This window comes from Mesoplodon mirus (genome assembly GCF_964341445.2).
Source record: "Mesoplodon mirus genome assembly, chromosome: 7".
Classification (NCBI taxonomy): Eukaryota; Metazoa; Chordata; class Mammalia; order Artiodactyla; family Ziphiidae; genus Mesoplodon; species Mesoplodon mirus.
The window spans coordinates 7212655-7229185 of NC_138983.1; the positions used below are offsets into that span (position 1 = coordinate 7212655).

At 52.3% G+C, this 16531-nt stretch overlaps 1 protein-coding gene across 3 annotated transcripts in view; it reads right to left on the minus strand.

Annotated features, from left to right (window-relative positions):
• Positions 1-7409, minus strand: part of SCYL1 (SCY1 like pseudokinase 1) — a 12237-nt gene extending 4828 nt beyond the window's left edge. For all 3 annotated transcript variants that reach the window (XM_082629026.1, XM_082629025.1, XM_082629024.1), the window contains exons 1-9: positions 7222-7409; positions 6729-6869; positions 6395-6517; positions 6088-6314; positions 5558-5648; positions 5322-5477; positions 2821-2979; positions 1428-1535; positions 551-664 (exon numbers count right to left, since the gene is read on the minus strand). In XM_082629026.1, the coding sequence (XP_082485152.1) occupies positions 551-664; positions 1428-1535; positions 2821-2979; positions 5322-5477; positions 5558-5648; positions 6088-6314; positions 6395-6517; positions 6729-6869; positions 7222-7332 (1230 nt within the window). In that variant the 5' untranslated portion in view covers positions 7333-7409. The remainder of the gene's footprint in view (positions 1-550; positions 665-1427; positions 1536-2820; positions 2980-5321; positions 5478-5557; positions 5649-6087; positions 6315-6394; positions 6518-6728; positions 6870-7221) is intronic.
• Positions 7410-16531: the final 9122 nt, after the last annotated feature.

Consider the following 16531-nt stretch of genomic DNA (forward strand, 5'->3'; position numbering starts at 1 on the left):
CAGCCTCAGGACCTTTGCACGTGTTGTTCCTTCTGCAGGCAACATATTTTCTCCAAATCTCCTCCTTCACCCCTTTTCCCTTTTTTTCCTTAAACGACATCTCCTCTGCAAGGTCTTCCCTGATCACTGTTTTTAGAACTGCAAACTCTTCGCTTCACATTCTCCATCGCTTTTTAATGTAGTATATTTTTTTCTAATTCTGTTTATTGTCTGCCAAGCCCCCTCCCCCTCTCCTCGAAAAGAAGCTTCAAGAAGGCAGGGAGCTTGGTCTGCCTGTGCATACTGCACCCCAGCATGGGACACAGGGCCGGGCATAAAGAGGCGCTCGGCGAGTGTCTGCTGGACGGAGGACTATTGGTCATGCCCATCCTGTTCCCCCCACCACCTGCCGAGCTGGACCCACAGCCTGGACCTACACGCAGAACAGTGCTTGCCCCTCCCGTAACCTGCTTGACCCACAGGCCAAAACCAAGGCCTGTGTGTCCTCTGATGAGCCCCCTCTAAGCCTCAGAAAACGAGGGGTGGCCCCTCTGGGCCTGGTTACACCCACCTTGACTGTCTGCTCCCGGATGGCAGGGTTGGTGTCCAGGAAGCCATGCACGACGTGGGGAAAGATCTGGGTGTTGACTGTTGGCTCATCAAGGTACTGGATGAACTGCTCCATCTGTGGTCCGGGTTGGGGCATGAGAAGGCAGTCAGCCCTTCTACCCCTCACCAGAGACATGGGAGCAGCCTCAGCATGGTTTCTCCACCTGGCAGGCACTGGCTGGCCAGGGGAGTCTCCTGAGGCCCCGACCTCGCATCTGGCCTCAGGCCCATGTGGACTGGTGAGGCTGCCAGGAGGGTGCTGAGAAGAGCCAGGGACTGGGAGCTGGAGGGCCTGGCCTCTGGTCCTGCTCAGCAGGCTAACTGGTCACACCCCCTCTTAGAGCCTCCACCGCCTTGTTTATAAAAAGGAGTGAAATCCCTGCCCTGAGAAGCGCTGTGAGGAAGGCTGGTGTGTTGAGCACCGGAGAGGGAGTGTTGCCTGGAAGCACGGGTGGCCCCCACCCTCGATCCCATCAGTCCTGTCTGATGCTCCCAGCTGCCCTGGGGTTGGCAAGAGAGACATTATCCCCACTCTAGAGGGGACCAAGCCAGGAGATTGGGCGGCACAGGGGGAGGCGTTTAAGCCCTGCAGCCCGGGCGGGTGGGGCATTCCCAAAGCTGCCAATGAGCCCTGTGATTATCTTGACTTCCTGAGAGCACAGCCCTGCTGGTTCCTCACCGGTGTGTATGTTTCAGGGAGGGGTTTCTGGGGTCCCTGTGCAGCCAGCGCAGGGGCTTGAGCTACCTGCCCGGGGCTGGAGGTGAGGAGGGGGCCTCCCCTGCAGCCAGGGTGGGGTCTAGGTGGGGTGGAAGCAGGCAGGGTGTGCCGTGGCCCCTACCTGTTGTAGGAGGCGGATACGCATGGCCCGGTCAGTCGATGAGAACATCTTGACCACGACAGGGATGATCTTCTGCTGATACTCCTCAGCGCCGAGGAACTTACCCACCTGAGAGGAGGCGCAGGAAGAGGGGCTCAGCTCCGTCCACAGGAGTGAGATGACTTCACTGAGCTCCTTTAACTCCCTCAGGCTCCCTGCTGATTTCCCAGGGTGGGAACAGGGTGAGGGCGGTGGGGTGGGGCACGCATATCCTCAGCAGCCCCTCTGCCCGTACTCCAGTCTCAGTCAGCCCTGCCCTTAACCCTTCTGAGTCAAGGCCTCTCTTAGGAGGCTCACAAAAGCTCTGTGCCCTTCCCTATAATCAGGCACCTAGACACCGCATGCACACAGAATCCTGCCTGTAATTTCTGGGGGTTCTCAGCTCCACAGGATTTACTTGCCGTCTTCCCCACTTCCCGCAGGCCAAGTTCCTTTGGGCAAAGGGTTCTCCCACCGAGCGGGGAATGGCAGGCGCCCCGGTAACAGTGGGCTGGGGTCTGAGGAGGGGGAGAGGATCCAGCCCCTAGAAGCCAAGAGAGCTGAGTGCCGTGTGGTCAGGAAGGAGGAAGGAAAGTGAGGTGGTGAGCAGGCGATCCCCTGGGCCCTGGGAACCAGAGTGCCCAGGTCAGACCAGGGAGGCTGTCTTGAGGAAATGGAGGAAGGGCTATAGGCTCTGAAGGAGTGTTTGGAAAAAGAATTTTGGAGGCACAGGGTGTCCCTTCCCTAGGAACGAGAAGTCCCCACCACCTCCCTGACAGCTGGTCAGGTGGCCCTGACTTGCTTAACCACTGGATGTCAAAGCTCCTGCTCGGGACCTCCCTGGTGGGAAGCAGTTAAGAATCCGCCGGCCAATACAGGGGACGCAGGTTCGAGCCCTGGTCTGGGAGGATCCCACATGCCGCGGAGCAACTAAGCCCGTGCACCACAACTACTGAGCCTGCGCTCTAGAGCTCGTGTGCACCACAACTACTGAGCCTGCGCTCTAGAGTCCGCGAGCCACAACTACTGAAGCCCGCACGCCTAGAGCCCGTGCTCCGCAACAAGAGAAGCCACCACAATGAGAAGCCCGCGCACCGCAACGAACAGTAGCCCCTGCGTGCCGCAACTAGAGAAAGCCCGCACGCAGCAGTGAAGACCCAACGCAGCCAAAATAAATAAATAAATAAAATAAAAAATAAAGAGTATATATTAAAAAAAAAAAGCTCCGCATCACGTTGGCTTGGATCTCCCTGACCAGGCTGCCCCTGCCAGGACACCCACGAGGCTGGCCACACCCTTGGCCTCTCTTCTGCCCTTCAGACCTACTCAGCCAGTCTCTGGGCCCACAGTTCCTGAGGCTCCAGGCCCCACTCACCTTGAACAGGGGCGTAAGGACAACAGCCCCCGCGTTGCCGAACTCGAAGGCGGTCAACAGCTGGGGCAGCACCTTGTGCCGGCAGAAATCCTCGGGGAACGAGTCTAGGCTCTTGCTCAGCTCTTGGAAGAACTTTTGCTTCTCGGCTGGCTCTTTGATCTGGGGGAGCGTGGACAGGATGCAGGGAGAGGGCAATCAGCCTGGTCACGGTCCTGTCAGCTACGGGCAAGGACGGGGGTCGCCTCCAACCCGAAGGTAAACTTAAGCTTGGGGTGCCAGATGGGCTGGGTTCAAATCCCAACTCTCCCATTTATTAGCCGTGTGACCTTAGGCGAGTTCCCCCACCTGTAAAATGGGGTAGTAACTGTACTGTCTCAAAGAACTGTGCCAAGGATTCAACCAGGAAACGCACATGAAAGCTGCCCGGCACACTGGAGGCGCTCAGTCAGTGACCGTCGTTATTGTCACTGCCACCTGGCCTGTTGCTGTGAACGCAGCCACTAGGGGGATCAAGCCCTTTATCAGCGCTGCCTCTGCTCCTCAGGACAACACAAGGCGTGAGTACCATTAAGCCCACGGCACAGATGAGGAAACAGGCCTAGTGAGGCCAAGGGGCTTACTCCGCCACCCTGGGCCTGGCTGGGTTGGGCACACCTGCAGCTCCGTGGGTGGAGGTCGTGGCAGGCTTTGGAAAGGCAGGGATGAGGTGCAGTTTACCCCCCGAGCTTGTCCTCCCACTGGGCCCGAACAGGCCAGGCTGTCAGCTCGATGGTCTTCAGTCCTCCTAACCTCCCCGAGGCTGTAATACCCACAACTCACACTTCCTGAGCACAAACTACGTGCCAGGCAGGTTACGTGCTAATACTTTACACAGATGAAATAATCCAACAAGGAAGCTGAGGCACAGAGAGGGCAAGGAGCTTGTCCAAAGTTACACAGCTAAGAAGCCGTCAAGGAAGGGTGTGACCCGGTGGTGTGGCACCTCTGCTGTGCTACACGCTGTGAAGAAGTGCTGTCATTCCCCCATTTACAAAGGAGGAGACTGAGGCTCAAGGTCACCGGGCAGGAATGGTAGGGCACGGATTATAACCCTGTCCTGTACGCTTCCAAAGTCCCTGTGCTCTCTGCTGTACCCTCACCACCAGAGCCGCTGCCTGGGCCAGAAGAGGTGACCTCTAATTGGGGTTGGGGAGGACCTGGCTGGCCCTTGAGCAGCTCAATCTAGCATGGGAGGCAGGCTTGGTGCTCTGACGACAGGGTTCAGGGGGGCAAAGGCCCAGAGAGAGGCCAAACCGCATCCAAGGTCGCCCACTGAGAGTCACAGCCGGGCTCTCTCCACCGCTGCGCTCAGTGATGGGAAGAGGGGCCGCTGGGCACTGCCCTCCCACGCCCTCGTCGGGACCTGCCAGAAACAGCCTATTTCCTGTGGGGCACATATTAAGGAGAAAGGCAGCCCGGCAGAGCCAGCCATGTGAGAAGAAGAACTCCAGGTAACAGAGCTCCTGCTGCCCCTACACTGCCCAGGAGGCAACAGGGCTCAGTGTTTCCAGCACCTTCTCCTTCAGCTCAGGTTCCCATCCTCGGAAGGCCTCCCAGCCCCTATCTGAGTCAAGATTCCATAGACCATCGAGGTCTGTGGAAGTGTCTGTCACTCCTCCCCCATTCCAGATTCTCAGTCACCTCTCTGTGTGCCCCACACAAAGCCGGGCCAGAGCGGGTGTCCAGGGCAGAGCCTCCCTCCTTCATTCCCTACAACAGTGCTATGGGTCAGCAGATACTATAGTTATTCTCATTGGGCAGATATGGAAACTGGGGTTCAATGAGGATAAGCCGAGGGGTCCCTCCTCACCATCTTTCCATTTGCTGTTCCCTCTGCCTGGAACATTCTTCCCCAGTTACCATCCCCATGACTCCCACCTTCACACCCTTCAGGTCACAGCTCAAATATCACCCTTGAGAGAGCCCTTTCCTAAACACCCAACCCTCACTGTTTTCCTTCCTGGCACTTATCCACATTCCAGGAAGCACAGCTTTCCTCATTTATGGGTTTTTTGTCCCTTTCCCCCAGTGAGAGTCCCCAAGGCTGGGGAGCTGGTCCATTTATCCCCTGCTAGATCCTTGGGAGCAGGGATCTGGGTCTGACTCTCCCTCTTCACCCTGCTACCCACACCACAGCCCAACATCAGGGCCAGGGCCAGTTAACAGAGTGCCAGGAGCAGCCACTAAGCACCCACTATGTGCCAGAAACTACACTATGCAATTCAAACTCACTGACTCCTCACCCTGCTCCTTTGAAGTAGGTGCTGTTATTAGGACTGAAGTTCAGCCAAGAGAAGTCACACATAAATAACAGTTGGAGCCAGGGTTTGAACCCAGACAGCCTAGCTCCACAGTCTGTGCTTGTCTCCTGGGGTCTAATTATCAGGGAGCCTATAAAGTGGGGAGGGGGTACAGGGGTGAGGAACGTAGGGCCAGAGCCCAGGGTGGGGCAGGGGACTCACCTGAATCTCTTCCAGGAAGAGGTTGGTCTCCACAAAGCGGTTGTTCATGAAGCCACCAGGTGCCCGGCAGTTCTGCAGGAAGCGGGCTGGGTTGGGACGTACCTTGGGGTTGGCTCCGACCAGCTCACAGTAATGGGGCACCAGTGACTTGGGGATCTGTGGGAGAAGCGTCAGGGTCAGGGCAGGGGCGGGCTGGCTGGCTGGTGGAGAGGGGCTGGGTGGGGTCAGACACTCACCTTCCCAGGGTTTCTCAGGGCGGCTGCACGAGGTAGGGGCCCATTGAAGACTTCCCAGATGAGGCAGCCCAAGCGCCACATGTCAGCTGACCTGAGGCAGTGACCAGAGCTGCTCAAGGCCCTGCCACCTGCCAGCATAGGCCTCCAATCTACCCTGGGCACTAGGCACTCACTGCATAGCAAACCCTGGGCTGTGTTCCTCAGCTAATCCTTCCATCAGCCCCGAGAAGCAGGTTTCATTAGCCCCATTTGACAGATAAGGAAACTGAGGCTCAGAAAAGCAAGGACATCCACCCCAGGTCACACAACTTTAAAATTCAGAACCACCTGACCCCAAAGCCTGTGTTTATCCTGCCCTACCTCCCTGAGGATCCTGGGAGCAAGGAGTGGGCCCCACCCTGAGGACCCTAGTTTCCTCCCCAGCCAGCTGGCAGGGGACAGGGGAGTACCAGCTAATCTAGGGGTCCTGAGGCTGCAGGGGCTTCCAGAATAGGGCAGGGTGAGGCATGCCCCCCGCCCCAGTCACCCACCACTTCTCTCTGACCGCTCTGCCACTGCCATCAGCCAACTCCGGGGGATCGTACTGCTCAAGCTCGGGGATCCCCTTGCGGGGAGGTCCCCCACCATTGCCCTGGGCTGAGTACATGTAGTCCAGGCCCCCAAGCTTCCACTCGCCAGCACGGTCCACGAACACAGCGGCCATGCAGACATTGTTGTGGATGAGGCTGCAGTCGTTGACCAGGAAGCTGAGGGCTTTCTGGGGGCAGAAGGAGCCATCACAGCCCAGTAGCTGCAGCCCCCCATCCCTGCTCTCATCGCCACTGCCCCCCACCTCACCACAATCTGGTGTAGCCCCCAGGAGAGCTCCAGTTCCCTCAGGTCACCAGCCTCTGCTCGCGCCTTGAGGTACGCTCCCAGCGGGGTCACAGCCTCTGTCACTATGTGGAGGCATCTGTCTGTCTGAAGGGGACACGGGGTATCAGGGAGGGATGGGGCGAGAGGAAGGCGAGATGAGAGACACGATGGGGAGAGAGGTGGAGAAGGGGAAGTCAAATCTGGGGGGGCGCTGGGGCAGAAGGGCTGGAAACCGGACGGAAGACAGAAGACAGGAGTGGGGGGCTGCGAAAAAGTGAGGGTCAGAGACGGGGCAGACCGAGCAGCAGGTAGGTACCTCCAGCCCGTCGATGTAGGCCAGGATGTTGGGGTGCCGGAGAGTTTTGAGGCGCTTGAAGGCAGCTTTGGCCACCTGGGTCTGCTCTTCGACGCCGGGCTTCACGTCATACACGAAGATGGACACCGGGCTGCCTGTGGCCTGTGGGAGGGCGGAGCGGCCTCAGGTGTGTGGGCCGGGTACCGGGCAGACCACTCCACCTCCGAGATGGTCCCCGGAGCTGGTTCAGTGCCGGAAAGGAAGGGCCGCCGGCCTGGTCTCTCCCCAAGTCAACCCTTGGGGACCGAGTCGGGCACACGTAACCCTGGTTGGGTCCGCCCGTCGGTCCCTCGGTCCTTCCGCCCGCCACGTCGGCACTGCCCGTCCCCCTCCCCCGGCCCGTAGCCCTAGAGGCTCCGCAGCCACGTCAGGCGGGCGCGACGCGGCGGGGCCGGCGGCGCTGACTAGGCGAGACCGAGGTCCGCTGCGGCCTGCGGAGCGGGGCCGCTCTCACCTTCTTGCGGCCGCGGTGCAGGACCCAGGGCCCGGGCGGGCCGCCCTCGGGGAGTTCCGGGCTGATCTCAAACGGGAAATCCCGGACCGGGTCCCGGGCAAAGAACCACATCGTCCCCGCCGCCGCCGCGGGATCGGGGTCCTCAGCTCCTGGTCCTCCCGCTGCCCGAGCCGGGGCGGGGCGGGGTTACGGTCGGTGGGGGCGGAGCCGATGGGCGGAGCAGGGACGGAGGGCAGCCGGGAGACCACCCCTCGGCCGGCCACCGGGCCTAGAGCGCGCTGGCTGGGAGCCGCCAGTTACCAGCTCTGGCGCCCTGGCAGGTCACCCAAACTCTCAGCGCCTCTTTGTCCTTAAATCTAAAATGTGGGTAGTAATAGTGTCCACCTCCCAGCATTATATAAGGATTAGAGCTTGAGAAGGGACAGAGGATGGGGAAACCGAGGCAAGGAAGCTGAGACATAGGGAGACAGCTGGAAGAGGAAGTCGACAGACAGACATGACGGGGGTGCAGTGTTCAGTGGGGAAAAGACTTAGGGAGGGCGATTGTACCCAAGCCAGACTCTCTGTCCCACCAGCCAGTGGGCACCTCCAGGATCCGATGAGGCATTGTGTTGGTGGAATGAGGAAGTGACCAGGGGAGAAAGGCACAAGGAAGCAGAGCCCCAGAAAATGAGCGTGGTTGGGGAGCAGAGAGTGAAGCAAAGGCCCTGGGAAAATCTAGGAACCCTGGGATGGGGGGAGGGGACCTGGGGGTGGGGAAAGGCCGTGACCCCAGGAAAGGAGAAGGATAGAGGAGGAACAGCCCAGCAAGTCTAGAAGAAGCCAGGGGGCCAGGAGGGGCCCCTGGTCTCCTGGGCCCAGCAGACTTGGCTGTCTGGTCTCCAGGGCCAGAATCTCCTCCAGGTCCCCCAGTTGCCTGGGCAGATAGGGGCTGTCTGTGGCAAAGTGGTGTCAGAAGCTCAAGTGCCATTCATACTGATGGAGACCCAGCCCCTTAGCTGGACAGAGCCCAATGTCCAGAAGCGGCTGGGCTGGCAATGGCTCCTCTGCAGGTAAGGTCTCAGGGGACCCAGGATTGGGGACAGACCCACAACCACACCCTACGGAGCATGGATAGATTCTGGGACTGATTATGAAATGTCGGGTGGGGATGCCTCTGGGAGTGGATTCAAGGGCAGGGATGCCAAAGTCAGTAGAGCTGGGTTTGAATCCCAGCCCAGCCCCCCTCACCAGCTGTGAGAACTCACCTTACCTGGGAGCCTCAGTTCCCCCATCTATAAATTGGGGGACCTCACCTAACATAAACAGCTAACATAAACCTAACATAAACCTAACATAAAACAGCTGCTCAGGGCTTCCCTGGTGGCACAGTGGTTGAGAGTCCGCCTGCCGATGCAGGGGACACGGGTTCGTGCCCCGGTCCGGGAAGATCCCACATGCCGCGGAGCAGCTGGGCCCGTGAGCCATGGCCGCTGAGCCTGCGCATCCAGAGCCTGTGCTCCGCAGCGGGAGAGGCCACAGCAGTGAGAGGCCCGCGTACCAAAAACAAACAAACAAACAAACCAAAAAAACCAGCTGCTCAGCGGAGACTTAGTCTCCCTTTTCTTGTCCAAGTACCTGTGCAGGCCACTCAGAGGGAAGATCAGACACAGTGTTGGCTGCTCGGGGCAGGAGAGAAATAGTAACTAGAGATTCTTCTGTGGCTTCACTAGGAAGATGGTGACAACACTGTGAATATGGAATTTGCAACGTTGGAGCGTGGGGAGCATCTTGTCACGGGAGGGGAACAAGCAGAGGGCTTGAATGCCAGAATACAGAGTCTGAAACTGTTTGATTTTTTGGTTTTTTTTTTACTTTTTGGCCTCACCGCGTGGCCTGTGGGATCTTAGTTCCCCGACCAGGGATTGAACCCGTGCCCCTCGCACTGGAAGCGCCGAGTCTTAACCACCGGACCGCCAGGGAAGTCCCAGAGTCTGGAACTTTACCCTACTGAAGGCTGAGCTATGAGTTTGTGAGTGTGGAATGATGGAACATGGCAGGCTGGGGGTGGGGGTGCGGCAGTGATGCTTTGGGGTAGAGATCACGGTTGGAGGGGAAGTTTTAAGAACACAGGGTTCACGTGGTAGTGTTTAGTTAGTGGCATATTCTCTATGCACCTGCCAAATGTTAGGCCTGTGCCGTGCAGGGCGCCTCATCTGGAGAGGAAACCAGTGCAGGGAGGGCAGGGCCACTGGGCTGGGGGGAGATCTTGGAGTCCCAGTGCACAGAAGAACAGCGAGGAGGAAAACAGACTGGGCAGAGGACACCAGGAAGCATAGTTACAAATGAGGAGCCAGAAAGGGATTTGCCTCCCAGGTTCTCTAAGTTCTCCAGCAAAGCTTGGCGCAGAGAGGCTAGCAGCCTAGGAAGGAACAGCATCCCTTTCCCAAGTTCTCACCTTGAGCCTGTCCTCACATTGTGAGCCCTCCATTTCATCAACTAGAAAATGAGGATAATACCAGTTCCTCATCACTGCCCTATGTGGGGGACCAATGTTGTTCCCACCTTACAGATGAGGAAACTGAGGCTCTGAAGGCTTACGCAGTAGGAAATGTCAGTGCCTGAGTGCTGCTGGCTGCTTCCCTCACCTGCCAGGACAAGCGCACACAGCCCTGCAGCCCTGCCATGACCCTAGGAGGTCCCAGGGCAGGGAGGCCTGGGGTTCACAGGTGCATCAGGAGGCCCGTTGCTCCAGAGGAGATACAGTAGGATGTCAAGCAGGAGAACCTGTAGGCAGATGCCTCAGTTCGAATCCCACATCTGTGGGAACTTGGGCCAGTCACTTCACTTCTTTTCCTCATGTGTAAAATGAAGACTATAAAAGTAACTATGTACGTGTTTGCCATTGTGGTGAGTAGAAGTGTTCGGCCCCATATAAATAGCACACTGGGAAGGGAAATGGAAAGCTTTGAAAAGGAAGCTGTAAACAACAATTGTGGCATGGATGCAAGACACAGAGAGGGTGATTGGAAAGGCTTAAAGATGGAAGTGATTTATTAACCAGAGATCTTCAGGAGATGACATGGGAGATGAAAACAACCCAAGGAGGCGGAAAATATCAATAAACCCCTCAGAAGTGGTGCCTTCGACAAGGCAGAGCATTCAAGTCTCGGTGAGGAAAGGAAGCTGGAATCATGGTCAGTGCTAGGCCAGTGTTTTCAGTCTTGCAATACACTAAGGTAATGAAATGATTTTATTTTCTCCAGGAAACTGATGGCTCTTTATTACAACTGTAATTTTTTGTTTATTATTAGGTAAGTAATGTTCCTCTCATTTCATGAAGAGAAACATCTTTCAGTTCCTACGTTGATAAGCAGTAAAAATCCTTTGGTTCTGAATACAAATCCTTTGTATTCACATAACATTCTGCCCTCAGAGCATCAAGAGCTGGGATGAGGAAGAATTTGGAATTTCAGGCACTGCTGCTGGGAATTAATTGGCACAGCTGTAGTGAAGGACAAGTTGGCAATACCTGTTAAGCAGTTTCCCCCAGTCATTCCACTTCTAGAAATGTATCCTACACAAACCCTCATTCAGGTGTGCAAAGATTTATACAAAGCAATGTAATTGTTAGAGCCTGGATTATCAAGCCAGACCTCCTGTATCCTAGCTCTCTGCTTATGAGCTGTGTGACTTTGGGCAAGTTACTTACTCTCTTTGTGCCTCAGTTTTCTCACCTGTAAAATGGGTGGAATAATAGTATCTAGTTCATAGGTGTGGTAGGCTCAAAGATATCCACATCCGAATCCCTGGAACCTGTGAATATGTTACCTTACATAGTAAAAGAGTCTTTACTGTTTTGATTAAGTTAAGGGTCTTGAAATGGGGAGATTATCCTGGATTATCTGGATGGGCCTGATGTAGTTACAAGGGTCCTTGTAAGAGGAAGGCAGGAGGATCACAGTGAGTAGTAGGAGGTGGACAATGGGAGCAAGAGGGTAGAATGATGGGAGGAAGGGGTCATGAGCCAAGGAATGCAGGTGGCCCCTAGAAGCTGAAAAAGACAAGGAAACAGATTCTCTCCTGCAGCCTCCAGAAGGACACAGCCCTGCTGTCACCTTCAGTTTAGACTTCTGACCTCCAGACTGTAAGATAGTAAATGTGTGTTGTTTTAAGCCACGAAGTTTGTGGCAATTTGTTAGAGCAGCCGTAGGAGCTAATACACTAGGCATGTTGTGAGGATTCGTGAGTTAGTATATGTAACTGCTTCAGTGCATAGGATGCAGCAAGTGTTCAATAAATGACATCTCTTCTGTGGATCATAGGGCTGTTTGTAATCATGGAAAACTAGAAAAATCCAAATGTCCATCAGGAATGGAGTGATTCAAAATTCCATCCATACTATGGAACCACAAGAACAGTTGGTAAGAGTCTTCTCTACAGGTTCTGACATGGAGAAATGATGATTATGGTAGAGATACTACAGCTGTTTTCTGAGTGCCCCCTGCATGGCAGGCACTGAACTAGGCGCTCTCCCTACAGGATCTTGTCTGATCTTCATGACGATATGGGGGGGTCTGTGCCAGTCAGAGAGAAACCACAAAGTGATCTGAACAAGGAAAGTCTAATGTAAAGAATTATTAACTGTAACAGTATTGGAATTGGCTCGTAAGAAGTACAGAGAACTCTAGGGACTTCCCTGGTGGTCCAGTGGTTAAGACTCTGCACTTCCATCGCAGGGGGCACGCATTCCAACCCTGGTCAGGGAACTAAGGTCCCGCATGCCCCATGGCGCGGCCAAAAGAGAAAAAAAGAAAAAGAAAAAGATTGGGAGATTGGGATTGACATATATACACCAGTATGTATAAAATAGAAAACTAATAAGAACCTGCTGTATAAAAATAAATAATTTTTTTTTAATTTTTAAAGAAGAGAAAAACATGTATATATAAAAAAAGAGAGAGACAGAACTCTAAAGAATACAGGAATAACAAATATACGGAGCAGCCCCCAACCCTAGGGCTGAGATAGAGCCCGCCTCCTGCCCCATATCTGAGATCCAGATTTGCCTGGAGAGGGAATGGCTGGGGCTCAGTGAACAGTACAGAAGTTGCTCAAGTGCTGTGCACACCCCATGGAACTTGCTGGAAAACCACCCTCTAGGGTGCTGGGGAAAGCTGTTCATGGGGAAGTGTCTCACTAGAAGCGGTCCACTTCTCCTAGGGTGGGGGCTGAGGGCTGCTGGCCACCTGCACTGCAGGAACCCGTTGCTAGAAAACCTGCCCTGGGGAGGTGAGTCGAGAAATTGGCCGCACTGCAGAAGCCCGCCTAGAGGAACGCCTTCAAACCCGGAAGTAAAACCTGCCTCAAGCAGTGTCTGTTAGCGCCCTCTACTGGCAAAATTTAACATTGTGCCATCCGGCAAAGGAAAATTATTTAAAGGGCCCGGATTCATATTCACAAAGCGGGCAAACATGATGAATTTGGAGCTGAGAGTCAATAAATTAATAACTGGCACAGAATCATTAGTTCCACTTTTGCAGGTGAGAAAACTGAGGCTCCGTAGAGGGGAAGCAGCACAACCAGTTCTAGGATTTGCTTTGCTCTACAAAGTGTTTAGAAAGCCGATCGCAGAGTTACCCATGTTATGTCATTGTGGTAATAACTCCACCAACCATAAATATGCACAGACTTACTCTCCAGCATGAAGGAATACATACCGAACGGCAGTGGTTTCCTCCAGGACATGGGGATTACAGGGAGTTCTCCTTGCTGTATTATTAGGTTGAACAGTATGAAATTGCTGTCTTTCTATGTCAAAAATAGCGAAATATTGGTAAATTCATACAGTTCAACATAATATTTATTTCTGTGATGTGATGTTTGAAGTTTTCACAATAAGTGTGAATTCCTTTTGTAAACAGGAAACTATATATGTATATATATACTTACACACATACATATGTATACAAGTAATTCCATTATATATGTGTAATTATATAATTTTCATTATAAAAGCATATATATTGTAGGAAGCCATCCTGGAGCCATTGCACCATGACAAAGTCATGAAGCAACGGAAGGCGAAACTGCAAGGCAGCGCCATGCCAGGAAGGTGGACTACAGCTCTGTTGTTATGTTTTACGATAATAAATTTACATATAGGGGCAATTTTGGGGGGATGTTGCTCCACGTGAAAGAAAAATTCCTCTAGGACTCCCCCTCCTGAAACTACCACAGAATGGGAAGTACCCACTAAAGCCCCGGGGAAATGGGTAAAGAATTAAGAGCCTGGAACTAAGGGGATGTTTTTATGAAAAACACCCTCTAGTATGGAGTTATGGCCATGGGCCGGAGTTCCTGATGACATAGGAAATTTATGGTTCTATTATAAAGGAAGATTAATTATAGAAAAGCAAATGCCTAGAGCAGAATTGGTTGCTAGGATAGGGAGAAAACACTGTCTCAGTTGGAAGAAACAACAAGAAAGGGCATGCAGGGTATATTGTAAATATTTTCGTGGAACCATTGTAAAAGGTTGCCCATGCAAGAAGAGAAATAGGAACAAGTAGCTCCAACTTCTACAACTAAAATAAGTATAACTGCTTGGCTTGATTACTAAGAAATAACCTGTGCTTTATGGGAACTTGGGGAAATATTTTAATAGGACATCTAGAAACTAGGGGCTATTTTTAAAAAAAATCTTTATCGAATATTTTGAGGTTTGATTGTGCTAAGATTGTTTGGTCACGTACCTGGTAATGTAATCAACTACAATATATAAACCTGTGATTGTAAACAATAAAGAGAGAGAGAAACATGCAATGCTGATACTTTAAGAAGTGTAATAGAATTATTTCCTTCACCGACGCTATCCATCCCTTGGGTATCCCTGGACTCGCTGGAGCTGGACTCCGGCAATATATAATATAAATGTACATATTATGTATGCATGTATGTATGCTTTGGAAAATCCCCCCTCCAACTGTCTTTTGCCAGTTGTGGTATATTTCCCTACAATAAAATAAAAACTTTAAGTTTAGCTATCAGGGCTCCAAAGACTTCAGGGGAAAATATTTCTTGTTCAACTCACTGCAAGATTCTGAGAGCCACTTGCTAGTGTTCCATGCTTTGTTTCTTGATGACTTACCACAGGATAAAATGATCACTTGTGTTTTTTCTACTTATTTTAGGAGATTTAGTAATGAAAACAGAAAAACTGCTATTAAACAATGGTGGATCTTATGTGGCAGTTACCCAAATTTAATTTTAGAAAGTATTTGAATTGTGCTCTAAGTCTAAAAATTGATAATTAAAGAAACATTTAGGGAATTCCCTGGTGGTCCAGTGGTTAGGACTCGGCGCTTTCACTGCTGTGGGCTGGGGTTCAATCCTTGGTTGAGGAACTAAAGATCCTGCAAGCTGCGTGACGTGGTCAAAAAAAAAAAAAAGAAAGTAAAAATTTTAAAGTCTGCAAAATTGTATGAGAATAACTTTAAGGTAAAAGTTACTTTGCCTTCATTACTATTACCTTTCAAAAAATGGTTCTGTGGTTTTTGTTTTGTTTTTATGCTTGTTTGTTTAGTAAGTACAGTGCCTTGAAAAAGAAGCTGTTCATGATTCTGGCCTGTTGTGGCAGACAGAATAATGACCCCTAAAAATGTCCATATCCTAATCCTCAAAACCTGTGAATATGTTACTTGACAAAGGGGGAATTAAGGTTGTAGATGGAATTAAGTTTACTAATCAGCTGACCTTAAGATAGATTATGCTAGATTTTCCTGGTGGGCCCAGTGTAATCACAAGAGTCCTTGAAATTAAAGAAATACAATGCAGCAGAATATATATTCTTCTCAAATATACATGGCACAGTGTTCAGAATAAAGTATATATGCTAGGGGCTTCCCTGGTGGCGCAGTGGTTAAGAATCCAACTGCCAATGCAGGGGACATGGGTTCAAGCCCTGGGCCAGGAAGATCCCACATGCCACAGAGCAACTAAGCCTGTGCGCCACAACTACTGAAACCCATGTGCCTAGAGCCTGTGCTCCACAACAAGAGAAGCCACCGCAATGAGAAGCCCGTGCACTGCAATGAAGACCCAATACAGCCAAAATAAATAAATAAATAATTAAAAAAAAAAAAAGACTCCAACTCAATAGTAATCAAGACAGTGTGGTACAGTCATAAGAATAAACATACAGAGAAATGGAATAGAATTAAGAGTTCTGAAATACCTTGACTACAGTGATGGTTACACAGGTACATTTGTCAGAGCTCATCAACCTGTACACTTGAAAGATAGGAATTTTATGGAATTCCCTGGTGGTCCAGTGGTTGGGACTCTGCACTTCTGCTGCAGGGGCTTGTGTCTCATCCCTGGTCGGGGAACTAAGATCCTGCAAACCATGCAGTGCGGCCAAAAAAAAAAAGGTAGGAATTTTATTGTATGTAACATAGTAAACATATAGTGGAGATGTGTTTTTCAAAAAACATCTCTCCTGGTTCGGGGAAGAAAGCCAAAATACAACAGAATCTTCACAAAGCACACACTGTTCAATGTTTCACCCAGCCTAAAGGAGCTTTACATTTACCCACAGCAGACTGTGATGTGTGACAAAGTACCAATGTCTCTGCTTTTGGTTTATCTGATGACATTTCTCTACAGATAAAAATCTTTCCCAGCCGATTCCTGTGGGGGACTTGGAAGGAGCCCTTGGTTTGAGATGGGAAAGATGGAGCCAGGAAGTGGGCACAGGCAGGTCCTGTAAGGCTCCTCAGTCAGGTCGTGGAGTTTGACTACCTCCATGGGAGAACACAGGACCACCAAGGGGGGCGGCACGATCAGATCTGTACATTAGAAACATCTGTCAGGCCACAGCCTGGGATAGGACTGGAAGGAGTAAAGGCATCATGTAGAGAACATCCCGGAGGGGTTGTAGATGCGCAGTGGGGAGAGCTGGGCCAGGGCAGAGGTGGTGGGCAGTGAGAGGCATGGGTGGTGCAGAAGCTATGCAGGAGGTAGAGGGTCAGGAAGAGGAAAGGGACCTGGGGCAGGGAGCAGGAAAGGGGAGAGCCACGCAGGAGGAAGGAGGCTACAGGACCACATGGGGCGGAGAGGCAGGGTATGTTTGTGCGGTGGGTGACAGAGGGCAGCTCTAAGGACTGGCTGCCCCAGAAGCTGGGGGAATGCAAGGTTCCAAGAGTTTCATCCTTGGGAGGTTCCCATCTGGAGGGGCCTCAAATGGTTCAGAGGAAGCAGGAGCAGCTTGTGAGGGCTCGGGGTCCAGGGGCAGAATGTGGAGCAGAAGGCAACTTCTGAAAAGCAGCAA